Source organism: Dermacentor andersoni, chromosome 3, assembly GCF_023375885.2.
Source record: "Dermacentor andersoni chromosome 3, qqDerAnde1_hic_scaffold, whole genome shotgun sequence".
In the NCBI taxonomy this organism is placed as follows: Eukaryota; Metazoa; Arthropoda; class Arachnida; order Ixodida; family Ixodidae; genus Dermacentor; species Dermacentor andersoni.
In genome coordinates, this window is record NC_092816.1 from 214,610,842 (window position 1) to 214,633,078 (window position 22,237).

Genomic DNA, 22,237 nt, shown 5'->3' on the forward strand with positions numbered 1-22,237 from the left:
TACAGGAAGCAATTTGACGTATGTTACGCATGTGGAAGAATCGGACACAGATCAGACGTTTGTCCAACACCTGATGTTGTGCAGTGCAGAGGATGTGGTATGCAAGACCCAGGGGAGGCTCATATCTGCTCTCCCAAATGCAAGTTCTGCGGTGAAGATCACCCCACAGGTGACAGGGCGTGCAAGCAGGGGTACCAAATACCATATGTAGTAAGAGTAAGAAGAAGACAACGCTCCAAAGTGGAGACCGAGATGGAATCGGCCCAACCGACAAAGGAAACCCCTCCAGGCGCCGGAAGGCGCTCACGCTCGAGAAGCACATCAAGATCAAGACAGCGCTCAACATCGAGGGGAAGAAACCGTTCCAGGTCTCGGGAGGCGCAGGTGCGCTTCGAGGAGCAGGAGCTGAAGACAAACAAGAAAAAGGAACCAGGAGCGACCTGGGCCGAGAAAGTCAAAGGCACTGTGAAAGTCACAGGTGCGCTAGCCTCGCAGGAACAAAGTAATGATGCCAGAGTAGAACAGCTGATCAGAGAGGTTATATCACTAAAGAAAGCAAATGAAGAACTTAAGCAGCAAATTCAGGAAATGAAAAAAGGGTTGAGGACAGAAAGCGGCAGTGTGGCAATAGCTAAGCTGGTGTGTATAAGTAACAGCCAGGAAGAAGACACACCGGCGCCCAACAAGAGAGCTGTAGTTCCGGAGGCAGAATCGATGTGCTCGGTTCTGGAGGAGATTAGGAATGCGATTAGGGATCTAAAGGACACGGTAGACAGCGTTAACCTTAAGGTGGATAAAACATGGAAGTGGAAGTTAATAGCCGAGAAAAGGTTGAAAAAACTAGAGGCCCAAGGAGAAGATGAAGAATATATGCCCTTGGAAGCCGAAAGCGCTAGAACACCCCCAGGAGCGGCAGGTGGTACAGTCAAGCGAACAGTGACAGGGGGTAGCAAGTCAGGGGGCAACGGCAATAATAATGGATAACAGAAATAGACTTAGTGTGTGGCAGTGGAACTGCAGAGGATTTCAGCAAAAAAGAGCGTCACTAGCACAGATAATCAAAACGGTTGAAAATAGGCCGAAATTAATAATGTTGCAGGAAACTCTAGCGGAGGAGATCGGGCTGTCCGGCTTCAACTCGGTCTGCAAAGGCAAAGAACCAGGCAGAGGAATTGCCACCCTAATTGACAAGAAAATTCCTTACATAGAGCACGATCTAAAATTAGGGGTGAGTAAAATTGAATACGTATTTATAGCAATGGTCCTAAAACGGCACAGAGGTAAAGCGCAAAGCTTGTTCTGCCTCAACATATATAGCAGTCCCAGAGAGATGAGACAGAGCTTCAGAGCCATTTTTAATAAGGCCATGAGGGTAGCCAAAACTGCGCCACTCATAATAGGAGGGGATTTCAACGCCCCACACCAATCTTGGGGTTACCGCTGGAGTAGTAAGAAAGGGGATGGAATCTGGCATCTCGCCACAGATTTAGGCCTTTCTCTTATCACGGACCCAGCCTTTCCTACCAGGTGTGGCAGTTCCACGTGTAGGGACACTACCCCGGACTTATCCTTCACTTATAACTTACCCAGGGCAGACTGGATCAACTCTGGCACGGACCTAGGAAGTGACCATTATATACTACACATAATGGTAGAAACGACGGGGGGGGGGGGGATGTAAAGCATTTCACTTACATAGACTGGGATCACTTTAGAAAAATCAGAAAAGACAGAGCAGACACAGATAGAAAGGGGCGCATCAGACTACAAGAGTGGGTGGCTCAGCTTAGGGACGACTTGAATGCAGCAACTAAGGCTATAGAGACAGAGGAAGAGGTCGAACAAATTGATAGTAGATTGGCGCATTTGATCGAAGCCAAGCAATCGATTTTACAAAGATGGAAATCACAACGCTTAAACAGGAGACTTAGGAAGCGAATTGCTCAGCTCAATAAGAATATAGAGGAACACGCACGATATTTGCAGAAACAAAAATGGGATGAGGTGTGTAAATGTGTAGACGGAAGGATAAAACGTGGAGGCAATTGGAGTCTGCTCAGGCATCTGCTCAACGAAAAAGGCACTAAATCGAATAGACGTACGGCAGTGGCGAAACTGGTACACCAGGAAAGTCAGACTGCAAGCGCAGAGAGCATAATGGAGCGACTGGCTGCTAAATACTTGCCTCTCAGGAAAGAAGATCAGAATGTGAGTTATCCCGATTACTTAGGGTTAGAGTGCAAATATATGGATCAGGAATTCACCGAAAGTGAGGTACGCACGGCACTGTATGATCTGAATAGTAGGTCAGCAGCTGGCCCGGATGGCATCTCTAACAGATTGCTTAAGAATTTGGACGACGAATCAATAAAATATGTGACCACATACATTAATGAGCTATGGAAAGATGGGGTATATCCAGAAGAATGGAGGACGGCCAGTACTATCTTAATACCAAAGCCGGGCAAGCAACTCAACTTGGATAACCTGAGGCCAATTTCGTTAACATCATGTCTAGGGAAGACAATGGAGCATGTCATATTGAACAGGTTAACGAAATATGTGGAGGACAATGACATCCTACCGTACAATCTGATTGGTTTCAGATCAGGCTTGTCCACACAAGATGCCATGTTGTTAATCAAATATCAACTGCTATTGGCTAAACCAAAAAACACTCGAGCTCTCTTGGGGTTGGATGTCGAAAAATCTTTTGACAGAATTAAGCATAGAGCAATACTTGAAGTGATTTCCGAACTGGGATTGGGGAGAAAACTCTATGAAGTGGTCAAAGCCTTTCTTGGCAATCGTTCAGTTCACCTTAGATTCGGGGATATTAAATCAAAGAAGATTGATCTCGGTGACAGAGGGACACCACAAGGGTCGGTCTTGTCACCTATGCTTTTCAACCTGGCCATGTCAAAAGGGCAAAGGGACTAAAAGAGATAGAGGGCATTCACTTTACCATTTATGCAGACGATGTGACTATATGGACCACTGAAGGAAGTATGGGACATGCGGAAAGCAGACTTCAGAAGGGCATTTATGAGGTAGAGTCTATTTTAGAAGACATGGGACTCAAATGCTCTGCTAATAAGTCTGAACTCCTTGTACTCAAGAACAGAAGAAGGGGTAGAAAACCGAGGGGATACGTTCCCGAGGAAGAACCCAGGTTAGTACTAACCACGAAGGCAGGCGAATCTATTAAGCAAGTAGAATCCATAAGAGTCTTAGGGTTATTCCTGGAGGCAAACGGGGCAAATGGAAGAACAATACGACACATCACTAGCAAGTCTGTGGAGGTAATAAGACTGCTAAGGAGAATCAGTAACAGACACAGAGGGCTGGGAGAGGAGAGCGCCATGAGACTGGTCCACGCTTTCGCCTTGTGCCACTTCTCATATGTAGCTGGGATGCTCAGTTGGACACAGACAGAGCTAAACAAGTTGAACAGATTAATTAAAAGGCTAGTCAAAACAACAGTGGGGTTACCGATTAACACCCCGGATAACAAATTAATGAAACTGGGGCTCCACAACACAATAGACGAGATAATAGAAGCTCAGCAAATTGCCCACAGAGAGAGGCTCTCTGGAACAAGGCCAGGTAGAGCAATACTAGAAGAGGTAGGATGGTGTCCAACCGAATCCAAAATGTCAGGTGAAGGCACAGTAGAACTAAAAGATAGCATAAGAGAGATAATCAAGACGACTCCTTTCCCCAGAAGTATGCACCCGGTGCACAACCTGGAAAGACGAAAGGCAAGGGCCAAAGCTCTCCTGCAAGAGATAGAACACGACAGAGAACATGCGGCATTTGTAGATGCTGCGTGGGTCAGAGGAAAGAAAGCCTTTACGGCAGTAGTAGTAGATGCAGATGGTCTCACTCGGGATGCTATTACTATCATGACTAAAGACACGACAGTCGCGGAACAAGTAGCGATAGCATTGGCTTTAAGGAATAATAAGTGGACGAAGATTTACAGTGACTCTAAGATGGCTATTAGACACTTTACCAATGGCTTTGTAACCAAAAGGGCTGCCCAGCTGATCGGTGAGTTGGACAGCCAAGAGATCGAAATCCGCTGGTTTCCTGCGCACATGGGGTCTGTCGATCCATCTCGGAAGAATTTAAACGAGATGGCTAACGCAGCTGCACGAGGACTTACTATCCGTGCACTACGCGACCAGAACCTTAATAATATACAGGAGGAGAACAGGGACCAATTACTTATATATAATGAAATCACGAGGCATTACTACATGAACAGAAGGGAATTCCCAGTGCCACACGCTAAGCTCAATAGAGCTCAAGCGGTGACTCTGAGATTGTTGCAAACAAGAACTTATCCAAGTCCAAACTTTATTAACAAGATATATCCTGAAAGAGAGATACCAATCAATTGCGAGAAGTGTAATGGCATCATTACTCTGGATCACATGCTTTGGCAGTGTCCTGTGACTTTCACAGACTGTGTCAAGGAGAGAGACTGGTGGCGGCGAGTCCTACACAGTGGAGTTCTTTCCGATCAAGTACAGGCCGTCCAGAAGGCCCATGATACGGCGGTAAGGTTAAACCTTACTGTCCCGACGTGGGAGCCGCCTGCGTCAACCTAAGGGTTGATCTTCAGCACATTAAATAAAGTTCATCATACCATACCATACCATACCATAAGAGGCATGGTTTCAGAGTTATTCGTACTGGGGTCAAGAAAGCAATTAAACAACAATGGAAGCTGCAGCCGTAGACCGTCATCTCTTGCATCTCTGGGAAGACCGGAGAGGGTTCACAGACATTTGGAGAAGGCAGAAGCTTAATCACTAGCTCAGGATACAGATAGCTCAGCTGGTACAGGAAGCCAATGAATACACACAAAAGTTAAGAGGCAGCAACTGGCGTCAGTTGAGCTACTCGCTCCGGGGCACTTTGACTACAAAGAAAACCTGGCATATTTTTCGAGGTATGATCAACCCGGGAGCAACAAAAACAGTCGCGAACTACACACTCAATGTGCTGGAAAGCGAATTTAAAAGTCGGCAAGAAGAAATGGTAGACAGAATCAAACAGATGTATGTAGGAATTGTTCCGACTGGGCAATCCACTAGACCAGTTTCAGAGGTCAGGATCAACCGGAACTGGACGCTCTTATAACCTTTGATGAGGCCTATTCAGCGGCACATTCCTCTAGGAAAAACACGGCCCCAGGTGTAGGTCAGGGGAGATAGTCTGTAAGAGTCCACCTAGTAGACATGTCCATTTCGTCTGCTGCTGAAGTGCTGATTGGCTGTGGCGCCTTGTTGCTGCAGACGCGCAGCCCAGCCCAGCCAATCACAGTTTCAATAGCAGACGAAATGGGCATGTCCACCAAGTGGGCTCTCAGAGAATATCTACCCAGGTCACAAACCTAATGACTCGTAATCTAAGCGACGACACGCTAAAGAGCTTGACCAAGGGCTCTATACCGTAAAGCTATTCCAAACTTTTCTATTCCAATTCTGCAATCAGCCCTCCGCGATCGGTGAAAAGCTTTTTGGGACCACCCACACTTTGCCTGTCGGTCACGCGACATCACGAAAACCGCGATAGCTCCCCATCTGATGTGGCGTTTACACAGAGATTATGCATGATTGGACGGAACAAAAGAAAAATAGTTATTTCTGATTCGACGCATTTTCGCATAGACCTCGGCTATTGGCCAAAAGTTTAGGGCTGCACCAACTTCACCTTTCTGTCACGCGACGTCACAAAACTGCGAAAACTCACCGCGTCAAAGATGCTTTAATATGCCGAGCGAAGCTGAACTTTTTTTGCCCCATTCCGAAAGGAATAAAAGATGGCTGCCGCCGATCGATCAGGCACTGGCCACTCGCACCTGCCGGAGAGCATTGGGTTTATTGGCGTACGATAAAACTATTCCCGTGGTAGCGTAACATTTGCGAGCACTTTTGGCAAGTTTACGACCAAGCTCTGCAAACTCTTATGTACTGAGGATCTGTTTTAGTAGTATTTTTAAATTTCCGTTGCATGCCGCCGCGATTTTCGACCAGCCACCGCAAGCAAAGTAAGGGAAGACGGACCAATCGCAGACGACGGCAACGGCAACCACTCACCCATTCGGTTATCAATTTTCAGTGCACTTTCTCGGCCCCATCGAATCCCTCTCCACTTGAGCATGCTCCTCGCCTCTTGTCAGCCAAATAAATAAGACAAGTAGGTCAGTGTATGGAATGTTCTTCGCTTTGGAAGCAAACAAAGGTGACTTCCTATAATTGAGAAGAGCGTTTGGTTGGTCTCTTCAAACAACCCTGAGGGCCACCGCCTGATGCTTGCGTCGGCTGTTATGCAAATTTGACTTCAGGAGAATGCCATAAAAACATATTGGAATAGTTTTACGTTTTGCGCCTCAAATTCGTTAACGACAGGGCCTGGACAGATGACGGCGTCCTTCCGTAAGAATGGACGGAAGCCAAAGTAATCCTCATTCCGATATCGGACAAGGCCCGTAACATCAGCAACCTTCGACCCACCTCCCTAACGTCGTGCGCAGGGAAACTCCTTGAAAAGGTTCTAAACATACAAACTGGGATACATAGCGCAAGAAAGACACAGGGACAAGCAGGAACACGGGACGAGCGCTAACTTTCAACAATTGATTTATTGCAGCTGGTGAGCATATATATATATATACTCACTGGGACGCCCCCGCAATAGACACAAGAAGGGAAGGAGGAAAAACAGTCATGTGACTACTATACCCAAAAATTCCAGCTCTTTCTTTGATAAAAGTATAGACGGCGTGCTAACGCAATCGTCACCTGCTCTGTCTATCTCAGCTGCTTCGACAATTTCCCTCGTAATCTTATTCCTGTGGCGATAGACAACAACAGTTTGTTTTAATAGAGGGAAGCACGGTGCCTTCGCGTCTTGCGGAGCATAGTAACAAACTGGAGAGCGTCGCAATAGATGGGCATCTGGCTGCACATTGTAGAAAATGTGACGCGAAGGCACCGTGCTTCCCTCTATTAAAACAAACTGTTGTTGTCTATCGCCACAGGAATAAGATTATGAGGGAAATTGTCGAAGCAGCTGAGACAGCCAGAGCAGGTGACGATTGCGTTAGCATGCCGTCTATACTTTTATCAAAGAAAGAGCTTGAATGTTTGGGTATAGTAGTCACATGACTGCTTTTCCTCCTTCCTTTCAGTGTGTCTATTGCAGGGGCGTCCCAGTGAGTATATATATATATATGCTCAACAGCTGCAATAAATCAATTGTTGAAAGTTAGCGCTCGCCCCGTGTTCCTGCTTGTCCCTGTGTCTTTCTTGCGCTATGTACCCCAGTTTGTATGTATCCCACCAACACGCCCGAACTTCTTCCCTGCTATAGAACTAAACAACATGTTCCCCTCCAACATGTTCGGTTTCCAACCCCACGTGTCAGCGCAAGACGTTTTTTATTACTTCTTTATCGTTTTTATCCTCTTATAGCAATGACAGGAGTGAAGAGGTTTTGGACAATCTCTCTCAAATTTAAACAGCAACAGGAGAGAGACTAGCGTCGTATTCAGACGCATACATACACAACCTGCACCACCTACACCGAATACACCCCACGAGGTCCATTGACGAATGCCCGTAGTGCAGACACACCCACACTAAAGCACATCAAATGGGAGTGCCCCAGGAGGTCGCCGCCCATGGACAGCCCCATATTACACCAACTTCCACTAATGAGGAATAGGCAGTGGAAGGCATGCCTTGCGGACGAGGGCCGGGAGAGCCAATTGGCTCTCCTGGACCAAGCTTAGCGAACCGCTCATATCAGTGGGGCCCTGGAATAGGGGCCTCGACCATCGTGCCTTATTTTATTTATTTTCAAGATAAGTTTTTACTCCTTCACTCTCTCTTTGTTGACGCACGCAGCACGGTCAGTGCTGGCCTTGAGCGCTCTTTTTGCGAGCACCGTAGAACGCTGACGTTACATTTTTGGCGGCAAATCTAGCATTCGGCGGCATATCAGTCTGCGACAGCATTTCCCTCTGCAAGGCAACATTCGAGCGGAGTAGCTGCAGCGCATAGGCCTTTTGGTATCCGATCGCTACCAGCGTGTACGCGTTTGGGGCCGTCACTTCACGCCGAAACATTAATACAACCACAATATAGAGTAAGCACGTGCAGTATTCGGGTAAACCAGGAGTGGTGTTCAGCGTTGTTTGTGCGAGCGGCTACATGTAACGGTCACGCGGTGTGTTCAAAAGAGACACTTGGTTCGACGGCAAGACGACATCGGAGAGTTATAGGCTTCGGGGGGTGGGGGAGCCGAGGCTTACGGGGAGCGCGTAAGCGGGTTGACTGTGAGTCGGGGCGTTCACCTTTCGGTTGGCGAAAGTAGTGCCGCGGTTTTGAAGATAACCCCTCGCCGCTGGACCGCACCCACACCGAGACATTCCGCAAACGGATCAGATGACCCAAAATCCGTGGGAGTGTTTTCGTGGGGGGGAGGCTGTGTCTTGCGAGGTTGTGAGAAAAGGGACCCGTTGCACTGCAATGAATTTGTGGCAACGGCCTTGACGTACTCAAACTCCGGACAGTGTCACTTTGGAGCCGCTTTTGTGCACACTGAGGGCACCGCAGTGGGATTGGACGAACGTTGGGGGCAGGGGCATGCCGGGGATGCTTCTAGGTACGTGCCGGGGCGTTGGAGCGGGATTCGATGGAGATTCGGCTAAGAGACGAAAGACCAAAATTGTAGCATCATTGTAACCTTTGACTCGTCGTCTGATGTCTGTGTAGATAGTTTCCATTCTATTGCTTGCTTATTTTATCTTATTAAATATTTCAGCCCTTGCAATCAGCGTCAGAGCCTTGCCTACTGCAATGTGACTTCGCGACATTCACGCCTTCAGGTTTCGCTGACCTACATCGAGGCGAACATCAACTCCAGGCTAAACGCAATATCAGGCTGACTGGATGTTTTACCGGACGACCGGAGTCGCAAACGTGAACTTCCTGCACGGTGCAGTTACCCTTTTCCAGAAATGTGAACCGGAAGAGCATATAGCTAATTTGGCAGTAACGAAGTGTATTTTACTTTGCTCCTGGTGTTCGGCGACAGTGCACCGGGAACACAGCCTTAGGGCCTCATAACGTAAAACTATTCCAACATGTTTTTTTCCAATCTCCTGATGCCAAAGTTGTGTAACCGCCGACGCAAGCACGGCGCGGTCACCCGCAGGGTTGTTTGAAGAAACCAATCAAATGCTCCCCTCGTTCATAAGAGGTCACTTTTGTTTGCTTGAAAAACGAATAGCGTTGCTGCACTGAGTGGCTTGTCTTATCTAATTGGCTCACAAGAGCCGAGGAGCATGCTCAAGTGGAGAGAGATTCGATGGGGCCCAGTCACTGCACTGAATATCGATAACGGGATGAAGAGGGTGGTGCCGGCGCCTGTGATTGGTCCGCTTTCCCTTACTTAGCTAACGGTAGCTCGACGACAATCGCGGCAGCATGCAACGGAAGCTTAAGAATGACGCTGAAACGGATCCTCAGCAAAAGAGAGTTGGCAGAACGAGGTCGTAAACGTGCCGAATGTTCTCCAAAACGTTACGCGGCCACGCAAAAAATTTTATTACACGCAAATAAACCCATGCTCTCCGGCAGGGGAGAGTAGCCAGTGCCGGAGTTATCGGCGGCAGCCATCTTTATTCCTTTAGGAATGGGGTAGCTTGCGGCTATGCAGAAGAAAAATTAGTTTTGTTCGACATATTAATGCATCTTTAATGCGTACGTATCACTTTGACGCGGTAAGTTTTTGCGGTTTTGTGACGTCGCGTGAGAAGCAGGTCAAGTGGGTGCAGCCCGAAAACGTTTGACCAACAGTTGAGGGCTAATGGCAAAAAGGCGTCGAATCAGAAATAGCTATTTTTGTTTTGCTCGGTCACATTCTGCATAATCACTGTGTACACGTCATATCAGATGGGGAGCTATCGCAGTTTTCGTGAGGTCGCGTGACAGGCAGGTTAAGTAGGGGTGGTCCAAAAAAGTTTTTGACCAATCGCGGTGGGTTGATAGCAGAAATGAAGGAGAAAAGTTTGGAACAGTTTTACGTTATAGCGCCCATAAATTTTTCCTGTTATAGTGCAGTCCATGCCACGGATCAAACGCTGCGAAAGACTGATTCGTCCGGTAAATACGGCTGCTATCTTATTATCTTCAGCCGTCGTTCGGGTGGCTAGCTGGCACATGTGTGTTCCATAGAGAAGTTGGCTACGACAGCGGCGCCCCACCAGCGTACTTAAGGAGGACCAGCTGCCACTACACTTCGGCGACAGGGAACATGGAATTTTTCCTGTTACACTGCAGGTGAGGCTACTTGCTATGCTGAAAGAAATCTTTAATGTGCTTGCACTGTTGCCGAACACAACGTGCGCCATGAGTGTCGCCCTTGTTTCCCTTTGAACGAGAGCCTACTGTTGCTGTCCTTGTTTCCTTACCCTACCTGTCTTAGTTGCCCACTTTCGACTGAGTTATGATTAAGGACGCCAAAGATTTTTTTAAGGTCCTTGATGACTTGAAGCGCGCACTTCGAGCTGACCTCAGGGCTTTGAAGGAAAGTGTGAAATTCTGCAGTGACACATGTGACGGTGCAGATGATATTAAGAAAGAGTTGAAGGAACTGCGAAAAGAATGTCAAGGGTTAGTGAAAAGAAATGAATAACTTACACCCGAGAACCGCAAATTGAGCAACATAGTCAAAGAGCTGGAACAGCATTAGAGATCTAACAATCTGGAAATCACAGGTGTGCCAATAGAAGAAGATGCTACAGAGGTCGTTAAGAAAATTGGCGGCGTCTTGGTTGAGCCAATCGTTGAAACAGATATTGACGTTTGTCACCGCGTCACTGTACACAACTAAGACGATAAGCACATATTGGTTCGTTTTGTCCAGCATACCAAGCCAAATGCAATCCTGCAAAAAAGGAAAAAAACAAAGGATCACTACGAAAGGCCTTGACTACGGAGGCGGAGCTTCTTCGGTATATGGGAATGAACATTTGAGCATTTTAAACAAAACGCTTCTGGGGGCTGCGATCGCCAAGAAAAAGTCTGCAGTATGGAAGTTGGTGTGGTGCTCTGGAGGGAGAATCCTTGCTCGAAAAGACGAGGCACCGATGCTACCAGCATGACTAGATCGTCTGATCTGGAGAACATAAACTAACGATAATCGTGCACCTGTTTGATATGCTTCAGAAAAATGATGGCAGGTTAGAATGTTTGCCAGTACTACGATTGCCAAACTTTTAACCAAAAGCACAGGTTAAATAAAATTCAATTTTAAGATATGCATAAAAGCATGTGGAGCATAAAAAATAAGGTGCACAGTCTTCAAGTACTTCATCATTACCAGAACTTTAAGTTTTCTTTAATAGTAATAACAGAAACTTGGTTAACATACACAGACGCGGTACCGCACCTTCCTGATTACAAGTGCATAAGCCTTAGTAGGGATATAAAAAGGAGCGACGGCATAGCAATTGTTGTAAAGGAAAGCGTACAGTATTAAGTGGTGAGCGACCTGACTACTTGTCGATGCGATCAAGATATTGAAAGCCTCTTTGTAAAATTGCCGAACGTCACGGTTGGCGCGATCTACAGACCACCCGCAGGCAAATCGATGGAATTTATCGACTGCATCGACAATGCTCTTTGCACTTTACAGACTGTAACAAAATCATTTATGCTTCTTGGTAGCGTCAATATAGACACCAGATCAGATAGTCCATGTGCAAGAGACTTTCATGACGTACTAAACTCCTATGTCTGTTTTAATCTAATAAAACTGCCAACCAGGTTCGCAGTTCATACTGCTACGTGTCTTGATGCGTATGCCACCAACATAAATGATACAAATGTTACGGTTGGGGTTCCCAGATATGACATCGGCGATCACTTGCCAGTGTTCTGCTTGGTGTTTCCTTCTGAGAAAAATTATGTTCTTCCTCAAGAAAAACGTTTGTATCGACCAATAACTGACAAAACCTTGATGACGTTTCATAACTATATAGCAGAAGAGAACTGGAATGATGTCTTGAAGCAGCGCAGTGCCACACTGGCTTACCAGGTGTTTGTAACGAACTTTCAACTATGCTACCCATTTGTCTTTCCACTCCGAGAAAGTGCCCAGAAAAGCAAACGGATTAGTAAACCATGGGTTACTAGTGAGTTGTACAGAAGAACATAAGAAAAAGAAAGGAAAGTTTCTAGTTTCTGAAAACCCCACACCCATACGTACTCAATGAATCCACACAACTGAGAAACGAACTGAACTCGGACATAAAATACGCCATGTCCAGTTGTTTCCAAACCAAATTCCAGGACGTTCAAAATGACAGCAAAAAGACGCGGAAGCTACTAAACAACATATTAGCAAGAAACCAAGCTGGCTGTGGGGTGAAGAAAATCTGCATTGACAATGTGCTTCTAAGGGGCAACGGTTTAGTAGAAACAATGAATCGGCACTTCGTCAAAGTAGGTGGTTATTCAGGATGGCATGACACTTCCAGTGACTTCGTAGGTATAAATAGGTTGGTGGAGTCAGTCATGCTTGCCCCTAGCGCGTCTCATGAACTTGAAAAAAAAAATAATAGTAAATCTAAGAACCATGGCGCTTGTGGTGACGATAGGTTAATATTTTCCCTATTAAGCATCTTGTATGCTTCATAAGCCCCATATTATCGCATATAAGAAATCAGATGCTTCTTAGCGGATATTTCCCAGACGAATTGAAGATCGCAAAGGTTACACCTGTCTACAAAGGCGGTGGCGAGACCAACAATAATAATTACAGGCCGATTTTAGTTCTGACAGTGCATTCAAAGGTAGTTGAATGCGTGATCAATCGCAGGCTAAGCGGTTTTTTTAAGAAGCACCGAGTAATAAGAGAAGCTGAATACAGCTTTCAAGCAAACAAATCAGCATAGATTGCTCTCGTTAACATCAAGGATAAGATAATTGAAAATATAAAAAAAATGCTCACTCTTGCCTTATGTCTACATTTCAGCAAAGCCTTCGGTACTGTTCAGCATTATATTTGGTAAGAAAATTAGAAAAATATGGCATTAGAGCAGTGGCGCTAAAACTGATTCAGAGTTATCTACAGAAACCTTATCAGTATGTATGTAGTAATAATTGATCATCCAGCAAACTCTAAGTACAACACTAGGTTCCCTAGGGCTCTATTCTGGGACCCATACTTTTTTCTTATCTATATAATTGATATTATAGCAATACATGGATCCACGCCATTATTAATGCATGCGGACGTTACTAATGTTTTTTTCACAGGAGAAACCGTGCAATATTTAGAGACCTCTGTTAATGACTACTCATTACACTTATCTACACGGCTTCGTAGAAATCGCTTGAATCTAAATATAAATAAAAGAAAGTACGTCATTTTAAGGCAATAATAAGCGTGACTGCTACCCGGTTAACATTAGGTTTGAAGGACGCTTGCTGGTACAGGTTACTGAACAAAGCTTTAGGTGTCTGGTTTGCCCTAACCTCTCGTGGAATACTCACTTTATTCAACTAATATCAAGCCTGTCTCGAACCATTGGGTGTATTTACAAAGTACAACATCTAATACCCAAACGTTTAAAGCAGGCATTACACTACTCACTGGTTTACTCTAGAATGAGCTATGGAATCTTGACTTGGGGAACAACAACAGCTACTCACTACTACAAACTTCATGTAGTAGAAAAGCAAATATTGCGCATACTGGACGATTTTAAAGGCAACAAGCAGTCATTGAGAACGTAGCAGTTATTTACAAAATATAACATGTTGAAGGCTGAACAGCTGTACTTCTTTAAGCTATTGCAATGGATCCATAAATAAAGTTACATATTTCCACAGTGCCCAGATCAAGTTCATACAGTACCCGAAACCCAAAACGAAATATGCTGCAAGTTAGAACCAATTACGGTAGGCAAGCATTACCTTTTGAAATAACCAATGCTCTAAACAAAAAAGATATGCAGGTAGACTTTAATAAAGGTTTATATGTATTTAAGAACTACTGTATGAAGTTTCTTGTGAACATCGACATTATGTTTTCATTACCGTAAATTACCTCAAAAAGTGCGCTTTATTCTCCCATGCCATGGTCTTCTCAGCTACTGCAATTTTGATACATGGCTGTGAAATCGTGCTTGGTTTTTGTGATGAGTATCATGGCTATGAATGATGGTGTTAAACGTGGTGGCTGGTAACTGAAATGCTGTGCTCTTTATCTATGTTGCATGTCGCGTTTGTAAATATTTTGTACCAATTATTTGCTGCGATGTCTTCATATCCAAGCAGTGACTAGTCCCCTTTTAATATTGCTTACTGTCTGAGCCTATGGCGTTTGTCAGACTGAACTTTGTTGTTGTATTTTGCCTGTGTATATTGTGAAAGGGGGCCGGGGCCCTTGTCAGGTGCTCTGTCGGCTTTAGCCTCGGACCCCTTTTAGACTGTCTCAGAAAAGAATAATGAAAGAAATAAAAAGAAAGAAAGAAAGAGAGGTTGGTGTTCGAAAAAGAATTTGTAGTGCCTGGTTGGACCACTACGGTGCTTAAAGTGAGGCTTAACGTGATTCCCGTTTTAGGCGCTTGGAATCCTAACGTTTATCGCCTGAAAATCCGGCGTCTGCTGATGACATCAATAAAAGTGTTTGATGATGGTGGCCTAAGTTATCGTCGACACGTTTTTGTAGACCGCATATGACGAGGACAATTTGATGAAGATGGTGATGGAAACGGCCCTTTCGCAGCGGCATCATGACCGAAATTACATGACAACCTACTGAGAACAGTGTGACGACGAGAACATGACAATGGCTGCTCGCCTACGTTTTTTTTCTCAATTAATTTTCTCCACTGAAGCTACTCTTCTGACAGCTCGCTTTAGAAATGTGCAAATTCCTAGAGCACATTGTGGAAGGGTGGGTCAAGAACTCGTTAAACAATGAAGAATAACGAAAAACAAAACGAAAAGAAACTAACAGCAGTCTAGGTGCCTGCTGCTGAATTCACTATGCGTCCAATGACAAATTGTGGAAACTGTCAACGGAATTAGCTCTTGCAAACAGGAAATTGCACCGGTAGTTTTATTTTAAGTCACGTTTACGTCACAAGGAGGTTTGATGGTAAACCCGGCTGATTGTGTAATGAGGAAAATTTAATGTAGCTTTACTGTAGTTATTTCGTTCTACATGGCCATTTCAAAACGCAGAAAGCTCTAACTATCGTTTTCATGATGATTTCCTTCAACTTGTAAATTTCTTGCGCCAATATAAAAGATTGTGTCATTAAGTTTCTAACTAAGAAGTTCATGAAGGAAATCAGTAATTACTGAAATGATCGTTTCGGTTTTTGAGACAAGTGATGTTCGCCTAGGCAGATAATTCACCTGTAGCGACCTAATTCCAGTAAAGCTTGCAGGTTTCTTTTCATAAGTCTTCAAAGTGAAAGCCATAGCACAGTCTACTGGTTCACAGGAAATTAGTGGAAGCCACTCCACTTTGCATTTGCAAGCAACAACCTGCATGTCAAGCTTTACTTTGCCGAAGCTGGGTGTGGGACCGGGCTAGTTGTATTCTATGCTGAAGTGACTAGAGCAAGAGTGAACACGGGACACTAAAAAGGCCACAAGGGCAAGCGCAAACTTCCAACTTTGCCACTTTCCAGACCTTGCAATCCACTTTGCCAGCACCTCGCTCCAGGATAGTGCTGTAAGCCCATGCTCTTACTGCTGAGAAAATCGTCGCAAGTTTGCTGCGTCACGAGAACACAAGTTTCGTGCTTAGCGGGCGACCTTCGAGACAGCGCACGGACTGGTGGACTTGCTTGCTACTGTCTTCGTTTTTGTTCTTCGTGGGCTCTTCGGGGCCGTGTTTCAAACTTCGCAGAGTTTCATCGCGTGCCTGTAAGATAACTAAATTTCGATAAGTGTCATCACTAAACTTCAGCTCTGACTTGTTTCGCAGCACTTATTTAAGCCAGGGCGGAAGCAGGCAGGGGGAATGTCAATTTCAACTAGCCTCAAATGGATTAATCCAAAGCCAAAAGCAGGTTCACAGACAAAGGAACAAAGTGCCAATAAGCACGCGAATTATAAAAATGGGGCCTCGAATCAAGGCACGGCAAGACGTTTATTGCAGCTTGAGCCGTAAAATGTCGACGTAAACCAAGCTATTTAAACGCTGCGAACTCAAACATCACGTTCTATTTGTATTCTTTACGACAGTGCAAACTTCTTAATTCCAATCGCTTGCCTAACAAAAGTGACCTTTTCCGCACATGTGCAGTTTTTTTTTTCGTGTATGTACACTGTTTTTTCAGAAGATTTGTTGTTTTAGTATGCTTCGCGCTTATAGAGGGCCAACAAAGGGACTGGCCAAAGAGTGGCCCATTGAGGCCCACCTGAAACCACATGAAGATTGTGTAGGAACGCAGTTTGCACGACTGGAAGATGTGCTGTTGCGGAGCCGCATCGCCTTCCTCGCAGCCCAATCCGTGCACGAGCAGTTGCACCTTTCCACGGGGCAACCCGTTGAAGCGAGCCGTGCGGCGAACAGCGGCGCGGGCTTCCTCGAGGCGCCCGCGGCTCAGCAGCCAGCGGGGCGACTCTGGCAGGAGGCCCGTGCAGGCGAAAACGATGGCCGCATAGACAAGCATGAGTGCATGTAGGCTGCGCCACGTGGACAACGTCGGGGTGAGCCAGGCGGCGCAGATGGCGCCCAGCGAGAAGCCAAGCGAGACGGCCGCGGTGTCCGTGCAGCGCAACGCAGGCACCAATGACTCTACCAGCAGCACGTCCAGGGAGGGTGCCGACGCGGCGCCCAGCGAGGTGACCAGCCGGGAGAAGGCGTACACTGCGGCGCTGGGAGCGGCCGCCGCGGCCAGGCTGCCGGCGGCGTGCACTCCGGCGCCCCAGAGCAGCGCGACGCGCCGACCCCATCGGTCGGCGATGCGGCCGAAAGCGAGCGCGCCCAGCGCTAGTCCCGCCATTGCCAGGCAGTGGCACGAAGCTGCCAACCAGCGCCGGTCGCATACCAGCTGAAACTCGTTCACCGCCGTGTGGGCACCGTATACGACCGAATACTCAAACTCCACCCGGTTGCAACCACCCCGCCGCAGGACTTCGCAGGGATCGTCCGACGAGTTGTTTCCACATCGGAAGGACAAACCCCCGGGTAGGACGAATGCCGATCCAACTGTGTTTAGCGCCAGGAAGAAATTGCTGCAGGCGACCAGGAAGGCCAGCAGCCGTTGCATCGGCGCCAAACCCCACTCGGGGATGGCGTAGGCCGACATGTCGCTTCGTCTGTGCGAGCGAACAAGGGCGGCTGCGGGACGCCGATGCAGCATTCGGGCACCACTTTTCTTGTTTAGTATTTTGCCTTAGGCAACTCTTGCACTTAGCGCTTGCAAAGGCCTTTCAGGAAAGCGTTACAAAACAAATTCACAAGTGCGATTGCACCTTGGTCCAAAGGCAGGCCTTTTGTTCGGCGGCAGCGAAGCGGACACCTTCGGATTCCTTTCGTGGAACGGCTCGGATATACAATGACTTCTGTTCGAGAGAATCTTGTTCCGCGCGCTGCATTCAGAAACGCGCATAAGAAAATGTATCATAGGAGCTCTACCAACAGGAACTAGCGTTCTTCATTTTAATTTAACGGTTCCACTATGTTATTACTACTGTGTGTTTAAAGAAATGCGTTCGAAATTTAATATTAATTGAAAGATTTCCTCAGCATTGCTTATACCATACAGACATTCATTCTGCACACGTGCTAGCAATTTGAGATGTATATTTAAAATACGCTATCATTTTAGATGAAAAACGCGGGCCTAATGCTAGCTGTGTTAAGTCCATCATCATAAGTGCTCGAAAGTGGTTGGGCAAGAACCTGGAGCTGCCAATTTCTCTAATGTAGTGACTTGGGGCATATTTCCCACAGAAAAACGAAAATTCAGAAGAGCGCTACTGTGGCGCCCCTAGTGGCTTGACGATGTACGTCTTACCGTCGGACGAGCATAAAGCAAGCTATCATCAGGGAAGCTAGCGAACGGTGAAGAAGCGGGTGGAAAGACCGATAGATGAGAGGCATCTTTAGGTACCGATTTCCACCAGTCATCACACCTATTGCAATTCTATCCAGACGTTGTCGCATACCAGTTTTGGTTATTTGAACAAAGTTACTGTTGAATTGAATTGAATTCTTAGATTTCACATATCAGTACTTCGCAAAATTCATGGGTGTCAGTGTAATAGTTTAAAGCAACAATTTATAGGAGTTTCAGGTCACATTACAACAAACGGTGCTCTCAAATTTGATGCCGTTTCATCTAATTGACACAAGAACACCTGAATGTTAACGTGCCTGTCAATCTAGGAAGCTGTAAGAAATGCACTTGTAGCACTTGTGGTCTTTCGTGCACGTGGGTGACAGCTGGTCTAAAATAAAGACTATTACGAAAGGGGCTGTTTTAATAAATATTGTTCCTTTGGCGTACTTTCCTCCAGTGACAGCTGCTGGAGTACAAGATAACGAATATTTTGAAGGGTTGCTTGCAATTTTCGCATGTTGTCACTTTAACATAACGAGAAGACAGTCTCGTTGTGTCAAGAACTTGTAACGCTTAACGTTATTTGCGCGCAGGGGCTTTCATGGTGCTCTTTTTAAGGTGAACCAATCTGCAAATCCTCGCGGATTTTCCTGGGTGTGGCTGCTAATAGCTTCAAAGGAAGTGACTTAGGTTCCCGATGGAGGGATCGAGCCTCTATCCCTCAAGACAGCAGACAGATACCCTAACCATTAGCCCGCAAGTTAGCCCACAGTGCAGCCGCAATACGTGTGATATTTCCGTTCAAGTGGCTTTCTTTAAACACGCACACCCTCATCAATAAAGAAAACAAATTCAGACTTAGAACAAGGAAGTTCATCTAATACGGCGGGCGAGTATGGCAGAATCGCACTTGCCCTGACAAGTACAGTTTTGATATGTTCGCCGTCACAATGCTCAATTGGCACGGGTGCGCGAGAGCAGCTGCGGAAGGGCTGTGCTTAGAAAGCCGTGGATGACGTGCTGTTCGTGAGGGTTTTCGGTACGACCGTGCACTGACATTGCCATAGTGCTAGACCGGCCGCAATTTTTAATACTTACTAATCCTTATTCTTTTATGTCGCACGAAAACTAGTAACAACCAATTGAGCGTGTTGAAATTTTTCCTTTAACTTGCATGCTCGCATCCTGCGTACACTGACAATAATGGAGGCCACGTATGGCAGGAGTTAGGTTTGAGCATATAAACGTCATACAATCTGTGTCTCATGTATGCATGATTCCTATACCTCTTGGAACGGATGTACTCAGCCGATTTCGTTTACTTTCACGAAAAGTAGGGCCCGGTTGAACTTGTATCTAAGTCTGTTGTTCATAACTGTGTTATCTCCTACAGCATTGTAACAAAGAGAATACAGCTTCTAAAACATATTGTCACGTGGTCGCGACGTCAAAGAACACAGTAGCAATACTGTGACACACAAAAATAACTTTTATTGGGCGAACCTGTGCCCACAAAAGAGTCTACACTTATGGCACAACGATAGCGGCGAGCACGGTCGGCGATCGCCGAAAATCTTATCAGCGGGTCAAGCGCCCCGGCTTTTAAAGAACAGTCGTCGAATGTTCGAGACTAATCGTTCGGACCCGCGTGCCTTCCACAAAGTTCTACACCATTCGCGTCAGGTGATGAAATCAGATAACATAAGGTTCGGCGACAACAGACAGCGGATAGAAGCATCGGAAACTTTCCAGAAACTTCGGATACATTTGTTAGGCGGCGAAACGTGGTTGCCCGATAAAGATAAGTACACGTGTCAATGTAAGGCGTTCGAGATATTATACACCACGTTAAGAAAATGTGACGTCTGTGAAAAACATGAAAAATACAGCAGGAACCAATCTTGTTTCTTTATTCTTGGTGCGATTTGTACGGCACAGAAAACAGAAACAACGCGGTGGGGGAACAGATTTTCTACGCCGTACGTAGCGCAAGAGCAACGAGCCGGCTGGCCTCATACATTCCTCTGTCGAAGTGTTTTCACGTAATGCCGCTATGGCTGCTCCGTCATAGCTTGCAGACATTCGGTGAACACGTTTCCATTTATCTCTCAGCCTGTGAGAATTTTTAGGAGGTGTGGAAAGCATCGGGAGAGTGCGCCTGCACCGATAGGGGATCTGCTTTAAACTATTTGCTGCCCTGCGTAAAAAAAATATCTTTCGAGGTCAGCGAATTTTGGGGACCCGCGGCATCTTATTTATTTTATTTATTTATGCATACTGCAGCCCGTTCGGGCTAGGACAGGAGCGGGTGGACATGCGAGTAAAACTAATTATGATATGCAGAAGTGAGACCAAGGGACTTCTCGATTTCTCGATTGCCCTTTCTTGATTGCTGGGGGCAGGGCAAGAAACAACGTTTGCACAACGCGGCATGAAAACCGTTTCATGGCATGTGTAACACAGGTTGTGTAAAAGTTCCTTCTCACATGCGAGAGTTTACATAGGCCGAACCGGTCGATGTATTAATGGCGCCTGCGGGAGCACCACTCTTCACTGCGGTCAGAAAACGGTGAAAACGCGCCTCACCATTGCAATAAATGTGGCTGTCACCAATTGTTCAGCAATGTACCGATTCTTGGTAGGGGCAAGGGCAAAGAAGAGCGAAAAATCCTGGAAGCTCTTTACATCAGTTCATTAGGTGACGACTGCATTATTACAACCACGGCGCGCTTACTTGCAAAAAGAATTTGCTTTTTGAGGTCGGTCACGACGTATGCGATATCTTGTCTTTCCATGCTTTGTGATTAGTGATGCTGTTGTTGTGCATGCTCTGCTGGCCGTGCTGGGATTACGCCATTTCTAATAAAGCTCAGTTTAGAGTCGAGTCGTTGTGGTGTAAACCTCTCTTGTCTTTTGTCTTTTGTGACTGGTTTTTTTCCATCAACTATGTACCAACTGGGCCTGATTTCAACCCTTCTCCTTTTGTGAAGTATGCTCAAATTGCACGTGAAGAGAAGTGCACTCACCAGAATTTTTCCTGTCGCACATAGCCGATCGTGAAGAGCTCGTAGAAAATTACCTTGAGGTGTACGTGATCGAAGCCGACGTACAGGTCGGTACAGGTCGCGTGGCTCGTGCTCCGCGCAGCGCCAGGCACGGAAAGCGGAGAAAACCGAGCGCACGGGCCGCACATGCCGCGCGCCGTCTGCTACCAAACGAGCTCGTCGCTTTGCTTGCGCGTGGCGGCCCTGCGGTGCAATCCGACGTCAATGGGGCCCACTTCAAGGACAAACATTCCGTGCACTGCCATCCGTGAGACGTAGAAAGCCCATAAGTGCGCTCGCTTCAACAACAGTTTTTTTTTATTGCGATAAAGACTTGCCCTTAATGCATAATTCTTGGTTCGTATGTGTGTATTATATGTGTTCTGTGAGGCCTGTGTTGTGTATGAATTGAATCAGTGTTTTGTCGAATCTGTTGTCATGTATCCAGCGGTCATAGCTGGTTGTCACAATGAAGCGGAGGCCGGCTTGCAGTAGGAGACGCTAGTGTTCCGATTTTAAACGAGTACATGTCCATATTAGGTGGTATACACATGCTTCCATCACAGGAACGGTGTAGTATGGACACCTAGCACCCAGTGGTAAATGCGACCAGTTCCACCTTGAGATAACAGCCGGTGTAAGGGCCACCCCGGCCCGAAGCCTCTTAAGCACAACTTCCTCCGCCCTAGTAAGGTGAAGGGGAGGGAGCAGACACACGGTGGTATAAGCGCGTGTATCCTGCCAAAGAAATTTTTTACGGGCTTGGAGCCATTTAAGGGGTTGAGGTGGGAGGGGAGTAGGCGGAAGACATTAGGATGGCAGTGTGCCTGCTGGTCAGCAGCAATGTTGTGAGGGTTCGCTGAATGGCTTTGCATCCAGTGTACCTTGACGCAAGTAGCTGTTTTACTATTCATAGTGTGTATTGTCTTGCAGATTTCCATCGCCTTATCAACCTTCTTGAGTGCCTGAATAGCCGCTAAAGAATCAGTGAAGATTTCTAGTTGCTTGATGGTAGGCAGCTTAGGTGTCGTATCTTGCACAGCGTCGTGCATGGCTTGAAGTTCCATTACTCGAG

General features: G+C 46.3%; 1 protein-coding gene across 1 annotated transcript in view; it reads right to left on the bottom strand.

Annotated features, from left to right (window-relative positions):
* LOC126535817 (solute carrier family 22 member 16-like) overlaps positions 1 to 17,505 on the bottom strand; it is a 63,548-nt gene extending 46,043 nt beyond the window's left edge. The window contains exon 1 of the mRNA XM_055072505.2: positions 16,469 to 17,505. Within this exon, the coding sequence (XP_054928480.2) occupies positions 16,469 to 17,416 (948 nt within the window). The 5' untranslated portion in view covers positions 17,417 to 17,505. The remainder of the gene's footprint in view (positions 1 to 16,468) is intronic.
* Positions 17,506 to 22,237: the final 4,732 nt, after the last annotated feature.